This window comes from Chiloscyllium plagiosum, chromosome 7 (assembly GCF_004010195.1).
Source record: "Chiloscyllium plagiosum isolate BGI_BamShark_2017 chromosome 7, ASM401019v2, whole genome shotgun sequence".
In the NCBI taxonomy this organism is placed as follows: Eukaryota; Metazoa; Chordata; class Chondrichthyes; order Orectolobiformes; family Hemiscylliidae; genus Chiloscyllium; species Chiloscyllium plagiosum.
This window is the reverse complement of record NC_057716.1, coordinates 99,452,208-99,472,235: the sequence shown is the minus strand read 5'-3', so window position 1 is coordinate 99,472,235 and position 20,028 is coordinate 99,452,208. Positions and strand designations below refer to the sequence as shown.

General features: G+C 45.3%; 1 protein-coding gene across 3 annotated transcripts in view; it reads right to left on the bottom strand.

Moving 5' to 3' along the window:
- Positions 1-1,769: 1,769 nt before the first annotated feature.
- Positions 1,770-20,028, bottom strand: part of si:dkey-91i10.2 (uncharacterized protein LOC555224 homolog) — a 148,065-nt gene continuing 129,806 nt past the window's right edge. For all 3 annotated transcript variants that reach the window (XM_043694250.1, XM_043694249.1, XM_043694252.1), the window contains 5 exons: positions 14,633-14,798; positions 11,156-11,369; positions 8,274-8,908; positions 4,083-4,228; positions 1,770-3,099 (listed from right to left, as the gene is read on the bottom strand). In XM_043694250.1, the coding sequence (XP_043550185.1) occupies positions 2,286-3,099; positions 4,083-4,228; positions 8,274-8,908; positions 11,156-11,369; positions 14,633-14,798 (1,975 nt within the window). In that variant the 3' untranslated portion in view covers positions 1,770-2,285. The remainder of the gene's footprint in view (positions 3,100-4,082; positions 4,229-8,273; positions 8,909-11,155; positions 11,370-14,632; positions 14,799-20,028) is intronic.

Genomic DNA, 20,028 nt, shown 5'->3' with positions numbered 1-20,028 from the left:
CCATGCTGAATCTCTCTGCCATCTCTCTCTCTCCTGAAAGACCCTGTGTTTGATTTTATCTTTTGTGCCAAGGGGTGTTTATGGGGATTGTTGCAAGTATCTGGAACAGCATCATTAAGTTGGGATAGTCTGTTGGGTTTTCGGAGAAGTTAAGTTATTCTGTATTCTGTTCTCTTTTATTTGCGTTTCATTCAGTAATCTTGCAAATAATTTCTGTTTTGTTTAAAACTTAGTGGTTGGGCCAGCTGCATCAGTCCTTGAGTATCCACTATACACCTGCTTGAAACAACTAACAAAGTTAGGGTGCAGGTTACTTCCTTGAAATGCTTTGAGGGGCTCTGGCCTGGTCCATAACATGTATGATTCTATAATTTTCTGGCTCCCTCAGGATACATATTCCAGATCCTAATCACCCTCCGTGTGAAACTGTTTCTGCTCATATCCACTAATTTATTAAAATGGGTGCCCTCTAATTCTGGATCCTTACACTAGTGGAAACAGTTTATCCTGATCTACACTGTTTGGATCTCATGATTTTGAACACTTCAATCAAATCCACTTCCAACCTTCTCCAAGAAAAACAGTCTTAACTTCTCAAATCCATATTCAGAACTGAAGTTTCTCATCTTTCAAACTGTTCTCACGATTCGTTGCTGCACTCTCTCTAGTGTCTTCTTATCCTTCCTGAAGTGTGGTGCCCAGAACTGGACACAATAGTCCAACAGAGGCCAAGCCAGTGTTTTCTCCCATATTTAATACAAAAACAAAATACTGCAGATGCTGGAAAGCTGAACATTGTAAAAAAAAGGTCACCTCAACCTGCAAGGTAGAGCCTGATTCTCTGCTGCGCACTTGCAGCTTTTTTCTTTGTTCTTCTGTGTTCTTTACATAGCTTCCTCTTTTTTTGCACTCTATACCCCTGTTGACAAGGCCAAACATGTCTTATGCTTTATTAACCATGATCTTAACCTTCAATGACTTATACACATATACCCCCAGGTTCCCATGTTTTATATTCCCATGTCTCTACATTGTTCTAACTGAAATGAATCACCTCATACTTTTCCAAATTGAACTTAATCTACCACTTCATTGCCCGTTCCACCAACCTGTCTGCACCTTTTTGAAGTTCTACACTGCCTTATTTACAATTCACAATACTTAACAAGTTCTGTATTGTCGGTTAACTTTGAAACTGTGTTCCATACTCCAAAAGCTAGGTTATTGATATATCAGGAGCATTGACCCTTGGGGAAGTCCACTCAAAACCTTCATCCAGCCCAAAGAACATCCATGAATCATTACTCTCTGTTTCATGTCATTTGGCCAATTTCATATCCATGTTGCTACTGTCCCTCTTAGTGCATAAGCGCTAATCTTCCTGCTAGGTCTGTTACATGACACTGTATCTGATATTTTGGAGAAGTCTATACGCACCACTGCAGCATTGACCTCTGGCCACCAAGACATCTTGGCCGGGCTCAGGCTGACCATTCGGAGCATGTGCAGGGTCTGGATCTTTAAACAGTGAGGAAACAGGCCATTTGGCCCAACAAGTCCACACCAACCCTCCGAAAAGTAACCCACCCAGGCCTATTCTCCTACACTACATTTAACTCCTGACTAATTCACCTAACACTATGGGCAAATTAGCATGGCCAATTCACTTGACCTGCATATCTTTGGATTATGAGAAGAAACCAGAGCAGCCGGAGGAAACCCACGCAGACACGGGGAGAATGTGCAAACTCCACACAGACAGTCTCCCGAGGCTGGAATCGAACCCAGATTCCTGGTGCAGTGAGGCAGTAGTGCTAACCACTGAGCCACCATGCTGCCCCCAACTTGATGACCCACTTCCCTTCTTGGCCCACTTCTTAGTCCACTTCATTGCTTTCCTTATCAAAAAAACACCAGTGAGTTACTTAAACACAATTTTTTGTTAATTAATCATGCTGACTTCAATTAATTAAGCTGCAGTTCCCCAGATATTTCTGAATGTTTTGTCCCAATTATTGTTCCCGTGGTTTAATGCCCCAATGATTTTGCCCTCTTGCTGCACAGTACTGTTGATGAGATTAACCTTCAATCCCTGGGAAACCTGGACGTTGGCAACTCTATCCAGAAGGATAGGTATTTATGCCCTCCCTTATATGTTGCTCCCAGACCCCACCTCCCCCCCGACCGCTTCTGTCCCACTTAGTATCCATTCCCGTAACGACGTTGCTTTATTTGAGAGGGGAGGGAATGGGGTTGGCAAGATGGACCCCATTTCACTCTGGGGCTCAGGACCGGCTGTAAGTCGCATTAATCATGATGTTGGGGAGTGCATTACGTCTTTTACGCCAGGAGCCCAGATCCTGTGAGTAGCGCTTGATCAGCCTGAACCAGTGCCGGGTCCGGTGCTTGTCGGTGTCGCGGAAGACGAATGCCTCCTTTCGGATGTCCAGCAGCTCAAACGTGTCATCACAGTCTGGGTCCGAGGACACCACGCAGTGGCTGAGGTGGATGGGGCGGCGGAATAGGGAGAACTTGCCACCACTCTTGTCCCTGATCAGTACCAGCGCAGCGTCCCGCACAGGCGGATCCCACCTGCTCCCAGCCACCGTGCCATCTTGGCTGGGCTCTGGCTCCCGGCCCACATTGACCATCAGGAGCACGTGAAGGGTCTGGAACTTGAGTGATCTGCTTCCCTTCTTGGCCCACTGCCCATCGCTGGGCTGAGAGGACTGTAGCGTACCCTCCATCGGGAAGCGGGTATCCTCCCTCGGCCAGCCCAGAGCCTTGATGGCGATCTCCCTCATCTCAATGTTGACCACCTCCCGGTTACGCCGGCTGTCCCGGCGGAAGGAGCGCAGCGACCAGGGTGGGGCAGCCTCCTGCTTGGTCTTCATGTTGATGTGCTCCAGGTGGGACTCCACCCTGCTCTTTGCCTCCCGCAGGCTGCAGTGGTCTGGGTGGTACTCTGGCGTGGAGTTACTGATCCGACTAAGGAGGAGTGGGTACTTGGTGACCCGTTGCAGTGGAGCCATCAGGAATGACCGCAGATTCATCCGGCGCAGGGCAGTGTTGTCATTCTGCGACACGTCAAGGAAGATCCTGGAAGTAAGTCAAAGAATACTTGGTTAATGGTGAGAGCAATTTGCTTCAAGATCATTGACTGGCATGAGAGGCAGTCCAGAGAAGGTTTTCACTAGCCTGGTATTGGATGTGGAGGCACTGTACTGCGATACAGTGAAAAGTATTGTTTTGCCTGCCAACCAGACAAATCATACCTTGCATGAATACATCAGGGTAAGAGAACAGAATGCAGAATATAGTGTTACAGCCACAGAGAAAGAGCGGGAAAGATCAACTTTCAGAAACGAGAGGTCCATTCACAAATCTAATAATAGCCAGGAAGAAGCTGTTCTTGAATCTCACAGGGCTACTTAACTCCTGAACCCAGCACAGTCTTAGTTCAAACACAGACAGAAGAGCTGAATTCCAGAGGTGAGGTGAGGTGAGAGTACACACTGCTGCTACTGAGTACGGTGGTGGAAGGAGTTAATATTTAGGGATGTGGTGCCATTCAAGTGGGCTGGTTTGCCCTGGATGGTGTCATTCTTCTTGAGAATTGTTGGAGCTGCACCCATCCAGGCTAATGAGGAGTAATTCATCAGACTTCCCTGTGTCTTGTAGATGGTGTACAGGTTTTGATCCCTTCCATCACTTTACTGAACTCTGAATAAGGGTCAAAGAATGAGTTGCTCCATGGTTCAATTTTCTTGTGAACTTTTCTCAGCTTCGTCCTCTCCTGTCTCTCTTACTACACTAGTCAGTGAGTTGTTTGTGTGTGTGTGTGTGTGTGTGTGTGTGTGTGTGTGTGTGTGTCTGGGGCTATTTGGAGGAATAAATATTTATATTTCCATATGGTAGACTGAGTGTGTTAATTGTGTGGATAAAAGGCAATGAGGTGTTCAACCATCCATTATTGTAGTAAATGGTGGAGCAGTCCCGATGGGCTGAATGGCCTACTCTGCTCCTATGCTTCTCTGTGATTTATGGTTCTACAAATTGTGAAGAGGTTTGGCGATTTTTACCTGAGGAGTTCCTTCTCTTTCTCCAGTGTGTTCAGCATGTTGATGGAGGTAGACTGATGGATGCAGTAAGTCTGAAATGCTGGCAGCATGTTGACAAACTCAAGGAACATTTCGCCAATGCACACGGTTAAAAAGTCCTCATCATCCTGGCAACATATTCAAAAGAAAGAACAGTAAGAAGACAATGACAACTGGCATTGATAGAGTGCCATTATCACGGTCAAATGTCTGACAACATTTTGCATAACCATTTCAACAAAAATCTGACACCAAGCCACAGGATCACCTTGGTCAGAAAAGTTGGTTTTATGAAGCATCTAAAAGGACAAGTGATTTGTAGAGAGGTTTGGGAAGGAGATTCTAGAGCTTCAGGCCTCAGTAACCGAGGGCGTCATCAATGATTGGGCAGTCAAATTTGTTAAGCCCGGAAGTCCAGTACTTGAGGAGCTGCAGATATTCTAGAGGATTGGAGGCAGTTAGAAAGGATAGTGAGGCCACAGAGGGAATTAAAAACAAGTGTTAGAATACTAGAGTTGTTTTTTTGAATGTTTGAGCAGGACTTAGCACAACTAAGGACAAAGACCACAGTGACTGGATTGCGAGTGCAAGGTATAATAATATCGTTTGACCTTTTCGTTTCTGTCCTTTCCTCTCCTGAACTTGCTGATGAACACTGACATACGATTTCCACACTCTCCCATGATCTCTAAAAGTGACCCTTGTTCACTTGACAGCCTTTGTAGTGAAAGTCCTCAGGCTCTGAATCGATCAAGGCTATGGCCCCTTTTCTGTGTGTGCCCACCCAGGAAATGCTACCCAATAGGATTCTCTGTGGGGTATTTTGTCCACCGAGCTTGGAGATCTTCATGATACTTAATAGGATAACCCCATTCTACTGTTCGCATCAGCCAAATTTGTACAAATGAGAGATCTTCTTTGTACAGTTCAGCATCACACTCAGACTCGTTTCCCTTAAACACTAGTCAGCAGCATCCATGGTATCTTCATAAGATCCTCTTTGATAGGTAAATACAAGTAACCATTGAGTGTGGAGAATGTGAAACTCACGTGGGATTATTGCGAGGAATATCACGGATGTGTTTTAGGGGAAGCTGGATAAATACCTGATGGAGAATGGAATAGAAAGAAATGCTGTTGTGTTAAATGGAAGGAAGCTCAAGTGGAGCGTGTGCACTAGCAGGGACCAGAGAGCTGAATGGCCTGTTTATGTAAGCACTGCTATAAATCATGTGGTAATTGCAGATTAGATAAGCAGAAAGTGTTCCTATTGGTGGAAGGATTGAAAATAAAAGCACACAGAAATAGGATAATTGGTAAAAAAAAAAGAGTCAATGATGATAAGCCTATAAACATTTTCACACAATCAATGGTTAGGGTCCGGAATGCACTGCCTGAGAATGTATTGGAGACAGGTCCAGTCGAAATAGTCAAGGGAATTGATTATAATCTGAAATTAATGTGAAGGGTTACGAGGTAAAGGAGAAAGAGTCAAGAGAGTGGTGCTGGCAAAACACAGCAGGTCAGGCAGCATCCGAGGAGCAAGAAAATCGACGTTTCCGGCATAAGCCCTTCATCAGGAATGAGGCTTGTGGGTCGCTGCTGAGAGATAAATGGGAGGAGGGGGGTGGAGTTGGGGGAGAGATAGCCGGGAAAGTGATAGGTGGATGAAGGTGAGGGAGGATGATAGGTCAGGGAGGGCAGTGATGGAGAGTCTGCTAGAGGACGTGACGGAAGAGCTTCAGGGCAGAGGAGAGGACTTGGGGGTTGCAGTGAGAGAGGGACTCACTGAGATCTTTGTAGAGAGAGGAGAACTTCTTCAAGATAGGTATCCTTGGAAGAGGCTTCGCAGTAAGGTTGAAATCGACTTGGAGAGAGTGAGGGCTGCAGGTGCTGGAGATCAAAGGCAGGATGATGGAATTAGTTCCTTCAAAGGGCCAGCACTATTAAAGCAGGTTGAATGGTCTCCTGTGTTGTAACTATTCTATGATTCTTTGGTTGGAATTTAATCTCTCTGCTATCTTTACACAGACAGATAAAATGCAGAGGATAGAATTGAAATTATTATAACTATCGGATTCGTATTTTGAGTTGGTTAGGGCTTCTTTGAAATTGATCACTGATTTCATTAAGTTACGTTTCCTGATCACTCCTTAGATGCCAATTTCCCCCAGTCACTAGGCAGCGTGAGCAAAGATGGCTCAGGCTAATCATAGGGTGCTTGGCTGAGGTCAATCTCTGGGTCATTTGGTGTTTACCAATTTCAGCCGGAATTACCATTTGTGGATTACTTTTTGCCTTATGATTAGTTATATCAAAGATTGGGAGGGAAGGGCCTCTTATTCTAATTGCTTTCCAATGGAAGGTGCTCATACGTGATTATTTGTCAAGTTCAAATGTGAGGGTCTCCTCTTTCTCTTGGACACTTATGAAGGTGTAAAGGTGTACTGTACCTTTAAGAGAGTTGAAAAGCCAGCAAGGACTTAGAGAAGCACACAGAGTACTGGAAAATTTACAATGTAACATTTGGTCCAGCAGTTAGCAGTACCTGGGTTGCTATGAGACAAAAACAAATTCAAATTCGGCTAATCAGTATAAATTATGCCCCAAGATACCAAACTGCAATCAAGTTTGAATTTGGTATTTTGATAATATTAAAACCAATGAAACAATCTGATGCTTTGCAGTGACAGTTACCCAGAGCGGCAAAAAGAACAGCCAGCACCAACAAGACAGCTTACAGAAACAGTGCTCTCCTAAAGGTACCTTTATCTCTCAAAGTCCCATGAAGCAGAATCCCCACAAAGAAGAAAAGAAGGCAGGAATACAGAGAAGAACTGAAAGCTGTCTGGTTTTGAGATAAGAACTTTTGCTTTGCAAACATTAATCGGGATTTTTATCACACCAGGACTGTAGAGGGGAAAGTAAAATATAGAGAAAGGAGTTGTAAATAATTGTTAGCTAATTATTCTCTGTTAGAGTTTAAAAAATAAAGTTGTTAACTTTTACTTTAAATAGTGACTTTTGGGATAGTTCTTTGCCTCTCGAACTTTCACAGGTTCCACACAGGTAAATCTTTCCTGTGCTGCTGGTTGAAATTAGCAGGGGAGGTTTACCCAGTGTCGTAACAACCACTTCAAACACTTCTTAGACAAGCACAGCATAGCGTTAGATTCAGAGTAAAGCACCCTCTACACTTTTAAACAGAAAGTAAAGCTCTCTCTACTCCTTTAAACAGAAAGTAAAGCTTTCTTTCCTCTTTTAAACTGAAAGTAAAACTTTCTCGACACTGTCCCAATCAAACACTTCCAGGATAGGTTTTGCACAGGGTTAGATTCAGAGTAAAATTTCTCAACGCTTTTAAAGTGAAAGTAAATGTACCTATACTCTTTTAAACTAAAAGTAAACCTCTCTGTACTGTTTGAAACTGAAAGTAAAGCTCACTGTCCCCCCATCAAATGCTCCCAGGGTACAGAAAGCACAGATTTGATACAAAGTAAAGCTCCCTCCATATTGTCCCCCATCGAACACTCCCATGACAGGCACACCTCTGGTTTAGGGGGATACTGCACTGGTATCTGACAAATATGTACGCCTCAATCAACAAAAGGTAGGTAATTTGGCTAATATCAAATTTCTGTTTGTAGGGAAAAAAAACCCAAAGAACCACAGATGCTGGAAATCAGGAACAACATCAGAAATTGCTGGAAAAACTCAGCAGGTTTGGCAGCATCTGTGCAGAGAAAGCAGAGTTAACGCTTCAGGTTCCGTCACCTTTCTGAAGAAGGCGCTTCTGTTTGTGGGACCCTGATGGGTTCAAACTGATTGCTGTATTTCCTACCTTGCAATGGTGACTACATATCAAAATGTTTAATTGGCTATGTTGCTTTGAGTGTTGATAAAGGTGCTATTTAAGCAAAGTAACTTTATTTCCAAGTCTATCTCAAGTGTTAGGGAGGAAGCGTTGTTACTTCAATGCTCCATCATTAAGGCTATGCAACACAAAGATTTTTGGTGTATTAGGGAATCAAGGAATTCAGGGAGCGGGAAGGGAAAGTGCAATTGAAGCTGAAGATCGTTATATTTAATGACAGAGCAAACTCGATGGGCTGTTTCATTTACTCCTGCTTCCACTTCTTAATTCTTTGTGTTTTAACATAGGGCTGAGCTCACCTGATCAAAGGCTTGTTCAGTGGAGTCATGCAGCCTCTCCAGAAATTTCTCATTGACCTCTATGAGTTCCTGTATGTTACTGAAGATCACCGCTAGCTGCTCTGGGGTCAGGAGTCCAGCCGCCTGCATGGGGAGGTGAAACTCCTCCTTGATAATGCGTAGGTCCTCCCCATAGCTCGATTCCGTGTTGACAAATTCCAAGATGGCCTCCTTACGCTCAGTCCTGCGCTTTGCACACTGTCCACAGAGGTTCTCTCGTATCTTCATGGCATCCCTCAGGTCTGCCTCTGAGATGTCTCTCTCTCCGCAGTCGACACAGGGTCGATGGACAACCCAGGCCTGCACTGAACGTGCTGTCTCCCCCACCCGACTTTTCCATTTCTTGGCCATGGCTGGCCCAATACCGCTGTCCGCTCTCTCTACTTCTGCTGTTCTGCTCTTCCTTTCACGCTCAGCCTCTTCCTCCTCCCTCTCTTCACTTCTGTCATTCAGTCCCACCACACCACTGTCTGTGCTGAGGTTACTCCAGCGATGCTTTGATCTGTTGTCTGAGCCGGTTCTTCCCTGGTGACCGTCTCTTGGCTTTGAGCTAGAAGAGGAGTCAGCCAGCCTGATGGAGGGGTTGGAAAGTGGATCTGTGTATTGGAGATGATGAAATCACAACCATTAGTAGATTTCTTGGAGCTGAAAAGTCTGATCATTGCCAATGTGCTACCAATGCTGGAGAAACCAACACAATGGTATAAGGTAGTAACACACCATGTCAGGGGACAGTAATAGTGTCAGGGGATAGTAACACACATGGGCAGGGAACATTAGCACACAATGTCAGGGATAGTGACATACAGTGACAGGAGAGCGCAAGACAGTGACAGGGACAGTAATGCATAGTGTCAAGGGATAAAAACACATTGTCGGGAGATTAAAACACAGTGTCATTAACACACAATGTCAGGGGATAGTAACACAGTAGCAATGCACACGATCGGGTTAGTAACACAGAAGCAATCCATCGGTGATAGTAGCACTTGGTGTCAAGGGGCAGCAATACACATTGTCAAGGGATGCAAAACAATGTTAGGGGACAGTAACCAGATCATCAGCAGATAGTAATGGAAAAGAGCACACGTTATGGGATATTCATACACATGGCTATGAGATACTAGGAGAAAGTGAGGACTGCAGATGCTGGAGATCAAAGTCGAAGAGTGTGGTGCTGGAAAATCACAGCTGGTCAGGCAGCATCCAAGGAGGAGAGTCCTGATGAAGGACTTAAGCCCGAGATGTCGACTCTCCTGTTCCTTGCATGCAGCCTGACCGGCTGTGCTTCTCCAGCACCACACTCTTCGACATGGTTATGAGATGTTAACATGTACTGTCATGGCATGCTAACATACATGGTCATTGCAGTAGTAACACACACTGTCACAGGATGTTAATACACACCATGAGACGGTACTACAGGATAACAACAATAGTCATTATTGGGGTAATACTGTGTGATATTATAAAGTAATAAATGTGAATACTTTAGAAATCAGTGCAGGTTTAATTATAACTAAATACCCAAGGGGTAGCTTTACTGGTAAGTACTCATTATTCAGTAATTACGCCCATTTCCATAGTCTCTCAAAATCAGTTAACATTTCTTTCAATATTTCAGGTCTATCAATCTCTAGACTTCACAAGGGCAAGAGGACAAACAAGAATCCGAACATAAATCCACTTGCAAGAGTTCCCCTTGCACCAGGCGGCCTCTGATACCTCGACATTAAGAAGTAAAAGCTGGAACAGGCCATTCAGTCTCTCAAGCCTGCTTCACTGAGCAATATGATCATGGCTGATGTTCACAGCAATTCCATATTTTTGACACACCCCATACCTTTGGATACCCTCATTGCCCAAAAATCTATCAATGACTGTCTGTGTATCAGTCAATGCTGAAAATGTGTTGCTGGAAAAGCGCAGCAGGTCAGGCAGCATCCAGGGAACAGGAGAATCGACGTTTCGGGCATAAGCCCTTCTTCAGGAATGAGGAAAGTGTCCAGCAGGCTAAGATAAAAGGTAGGGAGGAGGGACTTGGGGGAGGGGCGTCTGCCAATTCTGATGAAGGGTCTTGACTCAAAATGTTGAATTCTCCACCTCCTGATGCTGCCTGACTTGCTGTGTTCTTCGAGTCTCCTGTTTGTCTGCATTGGCCTATATTTCCACCTATCACATTTCCGACGCCCCTCCCCCAAGTCCCTCCTCCCTACCTTTTATCTTAGCCTGCTGGACACACTTTCCTCATTCCTGATGAAGGGCTTATGCCCGAAACGTCGATTCTCCTGTTCCCTGGATGCTGCCTGACCTGCTGTGCTTTTCCAGCAACACATTTTCAGCTCTGATCTCCAGCATCTGCAGACCTCACTTTCTCCTGTGTATCAGTCAATGACTGGCTTCCTTGAGGGAAGGAAATCTGCTGTCATCACCTGGTCTAGCTTATGTGTGACTCCAAACCCACCATAATGTGGTTGACTCACTTGCCCTCTAAGATGAGTGAAGATTAGAGTGATGCTGGAAAAGCACAGCAGGTCAGGCAGCATCCGAGGAGCAGGAAAATCAACGTTTCAGGCATAAGCCCTTCTCCTGCTCTTCGGATGCCGCCTGACCTGCTGTGCTTTTCCAGCACCACACTCTTTGACTCTGATCTCCAGCATCTGCAGTCCTCCAAGCTAATGATGCAAGCAAAGAAATGAAAAAGTGGACCCTCCGTTTGCAAACATCTTCTCCCATTATTTGTGCTGAAGCAGAACTCGACACCACCACTTCTCAATCAAGAGAGACGAATGCCAATTGAGCTACCCAACATGTGGAAGTCCAACAGCCGGAGTTTTACTTACTCCCACTGTTGCCGTCCTTCTCTTGGCGTCTCTTCTGACCAAGGCCCCATGCGGCAGCCGCTATCCTCATCTCCAACTGCTTCCGTTTGACTGCGTCAGCTGGCATGGGGTCGCTGAAATGGGGGCGCAGGCGGCATTCACGTTGGGCCTTGGCACTCTCCGTAGTCCCATAGGCTGCGTCAGAGCTTGACCTTCGACATCCAGGGAGGGAATGCTGAGGAAGAGAGGGAAAGAAATGTTAGAGCGTGAAACGAAGAATTGATCCATTCTTCTCCGGAACATCATCATTGGTGATAATGAAAGGGGCTTTACCATGGCCAATGAGAGGAGAGACTGTTTGGGCGCTGCTGATGCAATCTGGGGACTCCCCCATGACATAATAGCTAGCAGGGTGGTCTGCTCCTTGGGCAAGTCACAATCACTTTTGTCTTTCTTTATTATTTCACAGGATGTGCACCACTGGCACCCCAGCATTTGCTTTCCATCCCATAATGCCCTGGAAATTACAGACTTGCCTTGTCATTTCTGAGGGCAGTTAAGAGTCCACCACATCGCTTTGGGTCTGAAGTTACATGTAGGTCATACCAGATGGTCAGCTGATTTGCTTCCCCAAAGGCTACTGATGAACTAAATGGGTTTGTAAACAATTAATGATAGTTTCGTGGCCACCAGCTTTCAATTCTATATTCCTGAACCAAATTTAAACATACCAGTGGGTGGTCGGATCCTTCTCATCACATTCCCAGCCAACCGAAGCCAGGATCTTCTTGTCCTTTCCCCTCTGCCATTCCACTCTCACCATTTCACATTATCTCCAGATCCAATCTTTATTTCTTGTCTTGCCTCATTACTGTCCTTTATTTGCTGGTAGAAAGGGAGGACTGCAGATGCTGGAGACCAGAGTTGAAAAATGTGATGCTGGAAAAACACAGCAGGCCAGGCAGCATCCGAGGAGCAGGAGAATCGACGTTTCGGGCATAAGCCCTTCTTCAGGATTCCTCCTCAATTACCCCTCAGCCCTCTCCCTTCCATCAGCATCTTCTTACACAAGTGCAAGGGGGTCCACACCACCTGTTTCACCTCCACCCTTCCCCACTGTCCAGGGCCTCTAACATACCATCCAATTTAAATTTCATCTTTTGATCTAGTACTTTCTCTGCTCACAATATTGTCCCCTCTGAACCTGGGAGACTCAGTGCAAATTGACGGCTTTCATTTAGTCTTTAAGTGTGACCTCAAATAATTAGTCGCCTGTTGTTTCAATTGTTTATCCCGTGCTCACTCCAACCCCTCTGTCTGCTGCAGCCTTCCAATGAAGCGCAGAGAAAGCAGCGTCGAGGGGCAGCATCCCATCTTTATTCAGGAGCAGCAGCAAACTCAACAGTTTCAGTTCATAACAAGTGACCTAATTTTCTCTGATGACAGCCGTTGATAAGCATTTTTCACACATTCTATCAACCAACTGTGTCTTTATTTGTCTCATCGCCACCCATTTGCCTTGTAACATTATCTCTTCTGTCATTCAATCTGTCCTGCCTTCCACCATATCCCTATGACCTTTCCTTTCTCCCTCCTGCACCTTTTCCCTATCTCTGCAGTTGTATAAAACAGGTCACATTTCTAAATTCCAATTGTGAGAAAAGGTAATTGATCTGAAATATTAGCTTTGTTTTTGTCTCTCCACCTTTGCTTCCTGACCCAATTCCAATATTTTCTGTTTTTATTTCAGATTACCAGCATCCACAGAATTTTGCTTTGTTGTAAGCATAAATGATCTCAAGCCTTTCTGGTTAGATTCTAGTCCATAACTCTCTCCTTGCTATATAAACCACCCCAACCTATCGAATAGATTCTAGTCCATAACTCTCTCCTGGCTATATAAACCACCCCAACCTATCGAATAGATTCTCGTCCATAACTCTCTCCTTGCTATATAAACCACCCCAACCTCTCGAATAGATTCTAGTCTGTAACTCACTCCTTGCTTTATAATCCACCCAACTTCTTGATTAGATTCCACTCACTAACTATCTCCCTGCTGTACAAATGAGCACACCCCCTCAATTAGATTGCAGTCTGTAACTCACTCCTTGCTATATAAACAATCCTAAGTTTTGACAAAGGGTCAGTTAGACTCGAAATGTCAGCTCTTTTCTCTCCTTACAGATGCTGCCAGACCTGCTGAGATTTTCCAGCATTTTCTCTTTTGGTTTCAGATTCCAACATCCACAGTAATTTGCTTTTAAACAAGCCTAATGCCTCAATTAGATTGCAACTTGCAATTTACTCCCAGATATCCACTATGTAAACTATTGATTAGATTCCAGTTTGCAACTCACTGCTTGCTGACTAGCATTCTTTTTTAGAAACAACCTAAACTTCTCAATTAGATTCCAACTTGTACTTTATCCTGGTGATCCATCATTTTATTATACCTTTTGGTTTGTCTCTCAAAGTGAGAAAGATATTTACCAAGGAGTACAGCCTAAAGTGGAGCCTTTTAGCATGGGGAGGCTGTTGCATTGGAGTTAACCCAGGTGGGGTTCTGGCTGACCAGCAGACTCTGAGGCTGTTACTGTCTGCCAGGAGAAAGTGAGGACTGCAAATGCTGGAGATCAGAGTCCAGAGTGTGATGCTGGAAAAGCACAGTATGTCAGGCAGCATCCGAGGGGCAGGAGAATCAATATTTGGGCATGACCCCTTCCTGATGAAGGGCTTCTGCCCGAAACATTGATTCTCCTGCTCCTCAGATGCTGCTGATCTGCTGTGCTTTTCGAGCACCACACTCTTCAACTCATACTGTCTGCCATCGGGCATACTGGAAGGAGTAGCAGGTTAGTCATCGACCTGATGTGACCGTGCCCTCACTTTCCATGGTTATCAAGGTTGGGACTTGAACACGGAACTTCTGGTTAAGTGGTAGAGATGCTACCCATCTCTTTTACTCTGCTTATAAACCATCTAAACCCTAGATTAGATTCAAGTCTACACAAAAACCACCCAAACCTCTTGATTAGATGCCAGCTTGTAATGCACTCCTGAGTATCCAGTGTTCTATATATGTAAACCACCTGAATCTCTTGATACAATTTTCCTCACCACACGTCTGGGCCTGCTGCAAGCTAATTGATAGAGATTGATTGCCAGATTAACCAACAACTCCATTAGCATTGTTTTATATGACTATCAGGATGACCGAAGACAATATTCAATAGGCTGTGGTCTGTCTACGTCTAGCAATGCCCTACGATGCTGCACTCCCACTGTTATCTCTCTCAAGGGTTCATCAATAACATAATGCATCACGTTGCCACACCACTGACATCCAAGTGGATTGTATCGGTTCAAGCTGCAATTAGTCACCACCACCAAGCTGTTCCTGCCTTATTCCCTTGCCTGCGAGGGTAAATCTCTGGGTCAGCCGACTGTAAGTGTTCTCAACTCGCAGCCAAAAGCAATAAAGTAGCACTTATTTACACAATCTGTCTGCCGACGAACACCAGCGAGCTTCCGATTGCCTTCTGCGCCGCAGTCCAGGGTCGCCGTGGAAACCGGGCCTGATTGATTGTCCTGTTCATTGACGGTGATGTCACCCAGCTCCTGGAGATGGGCTGATGGTACAGCCGCAGCTTCTGCAGTGCAGCTGTTAAAGGAAGCAGAACGCATTAATCAAAACAAAGTCCCACATTGCAGCCTTTTAGAACACTGGTCATGCAGTCATTCCCATTCCAGACTCTCACACAACCTGTTAGAAGCTTGTGGTGATACTTTCTCTTACTGGGGTTTTTGGTTGCTGCATGAATTTATTGAAGGGAAAAATCTTGCATTGCTACAGCACCTTATATGAATGTCCCATGATGCTCCATGGCCACCTTTGAAGCATAATGCCTGTTGTAATGTACAGAAGTACTGTAGTCAAACAGGAGACTCGGGGGTGGAGAGATAAATGGGAGGGGGGTGGGGCTGGGGGAAGGTGGCTGAGAGTACGAGAGGTAAATGGAGGTGGGGGTAAAGGTGATAGGTCGGAGAGGAGGGTGGAGCAGATAGGTGGGAAGGAAGATGGACAGGAAGGACAAATCATGAGGGCGGTGCCGAGCCGAGAGGTTGAAACTGGGATAAGGTGGGGGGAGGGGGAATGTGGAAACTGGTGAAGTCCACATTGATGCCATGGAGTTGGAGGGCCCCAAGGCAGAAGATGAGGCATTCTTCCTCCAGGTGTCAGGTGGTAAGGGAGTGGCGATGGAGGAGGCCCAGGACCCTCGTGGGGTGGGAGGGGGAGTTGAAGTGTTCGACCACGGGGCAGTGGGGTTAGTTGGTGTGGGTGTCCCGGAGATGTTCCCTGAAGCACTCCGCGAGTGGGTGTCCTGTCTCCCCAATGTAGAGGAGACCGCATCGGGAGCAACGGATACAGTAAATGACATTGGTGGATGTGCAGGTGAAACTTTGAAGAATGTGGAAGGCTCCTTTGGGGCCTTGGATGGAGGTGAGGGAGGAGGTGTGGGCGCAGGTTTTGCAATTCTTGCGGTGGCAGGGGAGGGTGCGGTAGTTGCGGAGGGAACAGTCTTTACAGAAAGCGGATGGGGTGGGGAGGGAAATATATCTCTGGTGGTTGGGTCTGTTTGTAGGTGGCGGAAATGGCGAAGGACGATGTGATGTATACAGAGGTTGATGGGGTGCAAGTTGAGGACCAGATGGATCTGACTTTTTTTATACTGCTACACAGGAGGGGTGAGAGGTGACTTTATAGAAGTTTACAAAGTTATGAGAGGTACGGACAGAGTTATTGGTAGTATCTTTTCCCTGGGATGGGGGATTTCAACACTAGTGAGCATAAGGTGAGAGGAGAGAGATTTAAAAAAAGACATGAGGGGCAAAATTTTACATAGAGGGTGTTCTTGTGTGGAATGAAATTCCAGAGGAAGTGGTGGATGTGGGTATGATTACAATATTTAAAAGATAATGTGGATAAGTACATTAATAGGAAAGGCTTGGAGGGAAATGAGTCAGGAGCAGGCAGGTGGGACTAGTTTAGTTTGGGATTATGTTCGGCATGGATAGATTGGAGCGAAGAGTCTGTTTCCGTGCTATATAATTCTATGACTCTATGAGACTGGGACTGCCGTAGTGTTAAGGGTTTAGATGGAGAAGAATTTATTAAGCATATAGAAGAACATTTTCTGTTTCAGTATGTGAATGTACCTAGAGCCATAGAGATGTACAGCATGGAAACAGACCCTTGAGACCAAGGCCGAACAGATATCCCAACCCAATCTAGTCCCACCTACCAACAGAGAAGGTGCAAAACCTACTCTTGGGAAATAAGGCAGAGCAGGTGACTGAGGTGTCAGTGGGGGAGCACTTTGGGGCCAGCGACCATAATTCTATTAGTTTTAAAATAATGATGGAAAAGGATAGACAAGATCTAAAAGTTGAATTTCTAAATTAGAGAAAGGCTAAATTTGACGGTATTAGGCAAGAACTTTCAAAAGCTGATTGGTCGTAGATGTTCACAGGTAAAGGGACGGCTGGAAAATGGGAAGCCTTCAGAAATGAGATAATGAGAATCCAGAGAAAGTATATTCCTGTTACGGTGAAAAGAAATGCTCGTAGGCGTAGGGAATGCTGGATTACTAGAGAAATTGAGGGTTTGGTTAAGAAAAAGAAGGAAGCATATGTAAGATATAGACAGGTATAGATCGAGTGAATCCTTAGAAGAGTATAAAGGTAGTAGCAGTACACTTCAGAGAGAAATCAGGAGGGCAAAAAGGGGACATGAGATAGCTTTGGTAAATAGTGTTAAGGAGAATCCAAAGGATGTTTACAAATACATTAAGGACAAAAGGGTAACTAGGGAGAGAATAGGGCTCCTCAAAGATCAGCAAGGCAGCCTGTGTATGGAGCTGCAGGAGATGGGGGAGGTACTAAACGAGTATTTTGCATCAGTGTTTACTGTGGAGAAGGACATGGAAGATATACACGTACACGTATTTGGATGTACACGTATTTGGGCGGCACGGTGGCACAGTGGTTAGCACTGCTGCCTCACAGCGCCTGAGACCCGGGTTCAATTCCCGCCTCAGGCGACTGACTGTGTGGAGTTTGCACGTTCTCCCCGTGTCTGCATGGGTTTCCTCCGGGTGCTCCGGTTTCCTCCCAGAGTCCAAAAGATGTGCAGGGTCAGGTGAATTGGCCATGCTAAATTGCCCGTAGTGTTAGGTAAGGGGTAAATGTAGGGGTATGGGTGGGTTTCGCTTCGGCGGGTCGGTGTGGACTTGTTGGGCCGAAGGGCCTGTTTCCACACTGTAATGTAATCTAATCTAATCTAATCAAATCTAATCTAATATAGACTGTAGGGAAATAGACGGTGACATGTTGAAAAATGTCCAGATTACAGAGGAGGAAGTGCTGGATGTCTTGAAACGCATTAAAGTGGATAAATCCCAGAACCTGATCAGGTGTACCCTAGAACTCTGTGGGAAGCTAGAGAAGTGATTGCTGGGCCACTTGCTGAGACATTTGAAACATCAATAGTCACAGGTGAGGTGCTAGAAGACTGGAGGTTGACTAACGTGGTGCTCCTATTTAAGAAAGGTGGTAAGGACAACCAGGGAACGATAGACCAGTGAGCCTGACGTTGGTGATGGACAAGTTGTTGGAGGGAATCCTGAGGGACAGGATGTACACGTATTTGGAAAGGCAAGAATTGATTAGGAATAGTGAACGTGGTTCTGCGCGTGAGAAATCATGTCTCACAAACTTGATTGAGTTTTTTGAAGAATTAACAAAAAGGATTGATGAGGGCAGAGTGGTAGACATGATCTATATGGACTTCAGTAAGGCATTCGACAAGGTTCCCCATGGGAGACTGTTAGCAAGGTTAGATCTAATGGAATACAGGGAGAACTAGCCATTTGGATACAGAACTGGCTCAAAGGTAGAAGACAGAGGGTGGTGTTGGAGGCCTGTGACCAGTGGAGTGCCACATGGATCGGTGCTGGGTCCACTGTTTTTCATCATTTATAAAAATGATTTGGATGTGAACTTCAGAGGTATAGTTAGTAAGTTTGCAGATGACACCAAAATTGGAGGTGTAGTGGACAGCGAAGAAGGTTACCTCAGATTACAACAGGATCTTGATCAGATGGGCCAATGGGCTGAGAAGTGGCAGATGGAGTTTAATTTAGATAAATCCGAGGTGCTGCATTTTGGGAAAGCAAATCTTAGCAGGACTTAAACACTTAATGGTAAGGTCCTAGGAAGTGTTGCTGAACAAAGAGACCTTGGAGTGCAGGTTCATAGCTCCTCGAAAGTAGAGTTGCAGGTAGATAGGATAGTGAAGAAGGCATTTCGTATGCTTTCCTTTATTGGTCAGAGTGTTGAGTACAGGAGTTGGGAGGTCATGTTGCGGCTGTACAGGACATTGGTTAGGCCACTGTTGGAATATTGCGTGCAATTCTGGTCTCCCTCCTATCGGAAAGATGTTGTGAAACTTGAAAGGGTTCAGAAAAGATTTACAAGGATGTTGCCAGGATTGGAGGATAGGGCTGTTTTCCCTGGAGCATCTGAGGCTGAGGGGTGACCTTATAGAGGTTTATAAAATCAGGAGGGGCATGAATAGGGTAAATAGTCAAGGTCTTTTCCCTGGGGTTGGGGAGTCCAGAACTAGAGGGCATAGGTTTAGAGTGAGAGCAGAAAGATATAAAAGGGGCAACGTTTTCACGCAAAGGGTGGTGCGTGTGTGGAATGAGCTGCCAGAGGAAGAATAGGAAGGGTTTGGAGGGATATGGGCCAGGTGCTGGCAGGTGGGACTAGATTGGGTTAGAATATCTGGTTGGCATGGATGGGTTGGACTGAGGTGTCTGTTTCTGTGCTGTACATCTCGATGACTCTTGAGCAACATTTGCTATGACCAAATTATTTTGTTTTATTGAGGATGATCAAGGGATTAACATGGCTGGCAGGCTGAAAGAACCCTCCTGCCCTTCTTCATGGTAGTGCCAGGTGACCTTTTGCCTTCACCTGAAAGGGTAAATAGGGCCTCCGACAATGTCTCATCCAAAAAGACCGTACCTTTGACCATGTAGCATTCCCTCAATGCTGATATTGCATGCCCTAGTCTGGATTTTATGCCTGAGTCACTGGAGTGGGATTTGAACTCACAACCTGTTGACACGGCAGAACATTGGATGTTATGATTCACTATTCTGAAGAAGAGTCACCGGACCTGAAAGGTTTCCTTTGATTACTCTCCACAGACACTGCCAGATCTGCTGAGTTTTTCCAGCAATTTCTGTTTTTGTTTTTAATTAGGAATGTATACCCTGGCTCAAAAAGTGTGGTGCTGCCAGTCAGGCAGCGTCCAAGGAGCAGGAGAGTCACAGTTACAAGCATAAGCTCTTTGTCAGGAATGTCATTCCCTATGAACAGTTTATGCTCGAAACATCGACCCTCCTGCTCCTCGGATGCTGCCTGATTGGCTGTGCTTTTCCAGCATCACACAATTTGACTCTGATCTCCAGCATCTGTAGTCCTCTTTTTTCTCTCTTGTATACCCTGGCTCTTAGGATAGAATGGCCGTTGTGTGAACTGCTGCCAATAAAGGCGCTTAATACCTAAGTTTTAGCTATTACAGTAAGAAAGCAGGTTGCTCACCTCTACTGGACCAAATTTGGCCTCATCCTTTGCAACGAGCAATGGTCCTAGCCAGCATTATGTGCCTGTTACATTTCCTCATCTCTGTACCTCCCCTCTTCTTAAATCATCTAACCCACTCTTCAATGTTAATTCGGTCTTTGCTTCAAACACTCACTCTGGTCAGAGCCTATTATATAAAAAAAAATCACCCACTCTCTGTCCTTAACCTCTTATACTTA